The sequence below is a fragment of the Salpingoeca rosetta genome, assembly GCF_000188695.1.
Source record: "Salpingoeca rosetta unplaced genomic scaffold supercont1.6, whole genome shotgun sequence".
NCBI classification, from domain to species: Eukaryota; class Choanoflagellata; order Craspedida; family Salpingoecidae; genus Salpingoeca; species Salpingoeca rosetta.
In genome coordinates this window covers 1,950,879-1,955,878 of record NW_004754928.1, presented here as the reverse complement: position 1 = coordinate 1,955,878, position 5,000 = coordinate 1,950,879, and the positions used below count along the sequence as shown (strand labels likewise).

General features: G+C 56.6%; 2 protein-coding genes across 2 annotated transcripts in view; both read left to right on the top strand.

The window, feature by feature from the left end:
• The window catches only part of PTSG_03019 (uncharacterized protein), a 1,889-nt gene extending 20 nt beyond the window's left edge, over positions 1–1,869 (top strand). The window contains exons 1-4 of the mRNA XM_004996481.1: positions 1–464; positions 607–758; positions 946–1,087; positions 1,270–1,869. The exon at positions 1–464 is cut by the window's left edge and continues 20 nt beyond it. Coding sequence (XP_004996538.1) covers positions 458–464; positions 607–758; positions 946–1,087; positions 1,270–1,610 — 642 coding nt within the window. The 5' untranslated portion in view covers positions 1–457 and the 3' untranslated portion in view covers positions 1,611–1,869. The remainder of the gene's footprint in view (positions 465–606; positions 759–945; positions 1,088–1,269) is intronic.
• A 66-nt stretch (positions 1,870–1,935) lies between these two features.
• The window catches only part of PTSG_03018 (Rieske iron sulfur protein), a 3,952-nt gene continuing 887 nt past the window's right edge, over positions 1,936–5,000 (top strand). Inside the window, exons 1-7 of the mRNA XM_004996480.1 lie at positions 1,936–2,178; positions 2,469–2,547; positions 2,678–2,762; positions 3,509–3,939; positions 4,197–4,251; positions 4,542–4,675; positions 4,946–5,000. The exon at positions 4,946–5,000 is cut by the window's right edge and continues 118 nt beyond it. Coding sequence (XP_004996537.1) covers positions 2,000–2,178; positions 2,469–2,547; positions 2,678–2,762; positions 3,509–3,939; positions 4,197–4,251; positions 4,542–4,675; positions 4,946–5,000 — 1,018 coding nt within the window. The 5' untranslated portion in view covers positions 1,936–1,999. The remainder of the gene's footprint in view (positions 2,179–2,468; positions 2,548–2,677; positions 2,763–3,508; positions 3,940–4,196; positions 4,252–4,541; positions 4,676–4,945) is intronic.

Sequence of the window (5,000 nt, the reverse complement as noted above, 5' to 3'; positions counted from 1 at the left end):
CTGACGAAGCCCCAAGCGTTTTGCTGTGTCCGATACGTGTTGGCTTCTTCTTCGCCTTTCACTTCATCCGAGTTGTTGTCGCCACAACAACAAACGCAACCCACACTCAGCGCACCACTGCCACCCTTCCCCTCGCTTCTCTGTGCTTGCTTCTTGCGTGGGGTTTGTTTGTTTGTGTTGGCGACCAGCCAGCCAGCGATGCAGCGATGCAGCAGGGAATCGTCAGCGCACAAGCAGAAGCAACTGGAGCAACAACCCACAGCAGCAGCATCAGCAGCAGCGACAATGGCGTGCGATGCTGTCCAGTTCATTTTCACCCCGCTTCACAACCGACCAACAGTAACCAGCCTGTGACAACAAGCAACCAAGCTTCAAGCGAGCGAGCAAGCACGACTGCACCAACTGCAGCACCTTCCCTTCCCTTTACTTTCCCTTCCGTCCTTCTCGAACCACAACGATGCCAGGTTCGTGATTCGTGCTATTGGAGTGTTCCAACACCCAGAATGTACTCCTTGTGCGAGCACGTATCATGTGTTTGTTTGCGTTTGTGACAGACAACTCACACCACAGCCCAAATACCCTCGCCCCACCTCGTTTGTACAACAGAGTGGTACTCTGTTGCAGGCACCCTGATCGCTGCCGCTGGTGGCATGGCGTGGGATCCACAGGACCCGCGCGGACGCCTTCACGTCGTCAAGGACGAGCATGCGTTGGTTGCCAGGTTCCAGGCCGTGCCCGCAGGCACCTACGAAATCAAGGTCAGTGGAGTGTGTGTGTAGTGTGTGTGTAGTGTGTGTGTAGTGTGTGTGTGTGCGTGTGCACGTACGTGCGTGTGTGGACGTGTGCGCGTACGCATACGCATGCATGCGTGTCCCCCTCCCCTCCTCCTCCAGTCACACTTCCTCACCTTCCTCCCTCCACACTCGACACCATCATACCCAACAGGTGTGCAGGAACGGCTCATGGGAGCAGAGCTGGGGCCGCGATGCGCTCGATCAGCCCGGCTGCCCAAATGTCGTCATCCAAGTCGCTGAAACATCGGACGTCTGCGTGTTCTTTGACGCCGCTACACACATCATCTCCTTTGGTTCGTCTCAGTGCACGCTCTTGTGTGCCTTGCTTTATTTACGCCCTTGCCCCACTCATCGCTTGTTTTTTGTCGTTTCGTTCTGGCTACCTTCCCAAAACCTCACCTTGTTTGTTGTTTGTTGTTTGGTATCCCCTTGCCTGTGCTCCCACTCGCACCCGTCCATTTGCACCCTATGGCAGAGGTTGGCTGTGAGGTGCTTGCTGACCAGCCAGCGACCTTGCAAGTGGCATCGCCAGCCAAGTACGGCATGGGCGATGGCGATGATGACGACGAAGAAGAGGAGAAGGACGTCGATCAAGACGCCGAGCGCGCCGACACGGTACAAGGCGAGCAAGACGAGGATGAGATGCAGCACAGCGACGCGAATGACAGCGCCTACAGTGTTGCTTCCTCCTCGCTCGATGCATCTGTACAGCACGCGCAGCCAGAGGTGACGGTGCCGGCGGTGGCAGAGGCCTCGTGCTTCGACAGCGTTGTTGCCGCCATCAAGAACACCTGCCTCAAGCCCATCCTCGGCTAGTGTGTGTGTGTGTGTGTGCATGTGTGTGTATGTGTGTGCATGTGTGTGTGTGTGTGTGCATGTGTGGCTGTGTAATGTAATCCTCTTGTCACGCGCTGTTGCGCTCTGTGGTTTGTCCTACTTGCTCCCAGCTCCTTCCCTGTTCTTGTGTTAGCTCTCTCTTCCCTGTTATCTGTCCCTTCGCTTGTCTCTGCCATGCGTCAGAAAGGCTTCAAGCCCTCTCCCAATCAATCCCAGCAATACATTGCTTCAATGTGCCATCCATGCACGTGATGCAAGTCCTGTGATGTGTGTGAAGCGAAGTGATCATCATCATCATCACCATCAATGAGCAAAGCGATGTGAGGGTCGTTCGCACACAAACACTCACTTTTTCTGACAAACACACAATGACGACGATGAGCGGTGATGGGGATGTGGAGCGCAGGTTCTTCCAGCAGGCTGTGGTGATCGCGCAGGATGTGCCCGCGGGCACGCAGCTCGGCATCGACTGCAAGGCGTGGACGACAGGGCCTCGCTTCATGGGCATCAAGATGGTGCCACCAGGCGTGCACTTTCTCTTTCACAGGTGACATGGGTGTGCATGCGTTTGTGTGCATGCGTTTGTGCGCATGTATGCGTGTGCATGCGTGTGCATGCGTGTGCATGTGTGCATGTGCATGTGAGTGTGTGTATGTGTGCGATGTGCACGTTCGTATGAGTATGAATGCTCTGCTTGTCGCTCTCCACATCTCGCTGTTTCCTCCGTCCCCTCTCCTGTCCCCTCTCTCTTCCCATCTCTTTTCCCGTCTCTGCTCCCTTTCTTTCCTCTCTTCCCCCTGTCCCCTATTCTCACACCTACCCCAACTGCTCTCGCAGCGCCGTGGACACCATGTCGTCAGCAACGCTGTCGGCAGCACCTCGTTCCGGCTTCTTCTTGGTCACTCGCGACCACCAGGTACAAGCAGCCCCAGCAGCGGACCGCCCTTTGCGGTGCTGTGCAATCACATGCACTGGGCTGTTGCGCACACGCGCGTTGGCGCGGACGGCTGTTTTGCTCACACCCGTTGCACAACATCGTGCTGCAGGCCATCTTGACGCGGTGGAGCAAAGACACAGAGCGGCTGGAGATGGTGGATCTCTCGCCGGAGGAAGAGCAGCGCATCAGAGATGGTGTGTATTGACATTGACATGACACCAAAGCAGTTGGTTGTGCAAACATGCAAACATGTAAACACACTCAGTCACACAGTGTCATACACACCATCACGCTGTTCCTATGTCACACACACACACACACACACACACACACACACACACACACACACACACACACACACACACACACACACACACACACACACACACACGCACGCTGTACACACACACACACACAACACACAACACACACGCAGCCCAGCCAGTCGCAGCCACGCATCCCGACACCATAAGAGAGATTCAGATTTCGGCTGGTTGGATATTTCGTGTATGTTTTCTGACGTTATTCCATTGGTGGATACACGAGGGAGAGGCGCCAGTGTGTGTATGTGTGTATGTGTGTGTATGTGTGTATGTGTGTGTATGTGTGTGTATGTGTGTGTATGTGTGTGTATGTGTGTGGGATTGCTGGCTGTTGTGCTGCGGTGGTGGCGGTGGTGGCTGGCTTGTGGTCGTGGTGGCTGGCTGTGCTGTTTGGTGGTCTTGCTGTTTGTGCGTTGTACGCTTTGCTGTGGCACCTGTAGGTCTTGCGCTCTGGCACCTCCTCCCACACACTGTTACCCACTCACTGGTTGGAAAACCAGCAACAGAGGTGTTACTGCACACACACACACACACACACACCCCCCCACACAGAGAGACACACACACACAGCTCATACCTGACCTTTCCATGCTTGCCATGCTCCACTTCACCTGCAGGCACACAGGTCGTAGCAATGGCTTCTCTTCGCACATTCGTGTCTCCACAGACCGCCGCCGCCCTGGCCGCGGCCCGCACCAGCACCCTCAACGCCGTTGTTGCAAAGCGCGCCCAGCCCCGCACCGGAAGCGCGTCTGCCGCCGCCGCCGCCGCCGCCCCAACCGCCAGCGCCGCCTTCCCGTCCCGCATCACTTCCGGTGCCACCCGCTTCACCTCCTCCGTCTTTGGCTGCTCCACCCAGGTTCGCTTCGCTCACATCGAGACCCCCTCCTTCGACAACTACAAGCGCGATGACTCTGGCAAGGACCTTCGCGAGGCCGACTACTCCCGCCGCGCTTTCACATACCTCCTCGGTGCCGGTGGTGCCGTTGCCTCCATCCACCTCGCCAAGAGCATGGTTCAGGACTTCCTCGACACAATGAGCGCCTCGGTCAGTGAGCGACGCATCGTCTTCACTCGGCTGTATACGCTTGTGTTGTGTTGTGTGTGTGTAGTTTGCGTCGTTGTTTTATGTGTGTGCGTGCGTGCGTGCGCGTGTGTGTGTGCATGCGTGCGTGTGTGCGTGGTTTTGGTGTGCTGTTCGTGTGCGCACAGCACAGTACGCTGGTTTTGGTCTTCGTGGAGACTTGCAGATGTCGAGCACGCAAGCTGACCACTGTCGCTGATGCTCTGCGTTTTGCGGCTTAGGCTGATGTGCTTGCCCTTGCCAAGATGGAGGTCGATCTGTCTGCCATCCCTGAGGGTCCGTGAGGATGCGTGCGCGTGTTTGTTGCTGCTTGTGTGGTTTTGTGGGTGGGTGGGTGCGTGTGTTTATCAGTTGTACAGTGCATTGTTGTGACAGTTGTTCGCTGCGTTGTTGTGGGTTGCACAGTGCGTTGTGCGTTGACCACCTTCGGTAGCAGAAGTGAGACATGTACGCACAATCCGTCGCTTGCAACACAAACACACACACCCTCACTCATGCATACCCACACTCAAACAACACTCATCTTCCCTTGTCCCTCCTCCCTCCCATCATGTCTCATGTGACAGGCAAGAACGTGACGTTCAAGTGGCGTGGAAAGCCCGTGTTTGTTCGCCACCGCACGCAGAAGGAGATTGACGAGGTTCGCGCCGTCGACGTGGCGTCGCTGCGGCACAAGGAGACGGACCAGGAGCGCGCACCGGTACACGCACACACGCACACACACATGCACACACATGCACACTACGCACTTGCGTGTGCACACTCTGCACATCTGAACTTGCACGACTGCAGCTGCTGACGTTTGTACTGCAGCTGCAGCTGCCGCCCCCCCGTATTGCTACTGTTGCGTGATTCTTGCGCTGCATGTCTGCGACCTGGCATCCGCTCTCCCTCACCACGTGGTCTCCTGCCGATGTGTCCTACCCCGCCCCCCCTTTCCCGACTGCGCCCCCCTCTTGGTTGCGAGCAGAAGCCCGAGTGGCTGGTTGTTCTTGGCATTTGCACGCATCTTGGGTGTGTCCCCA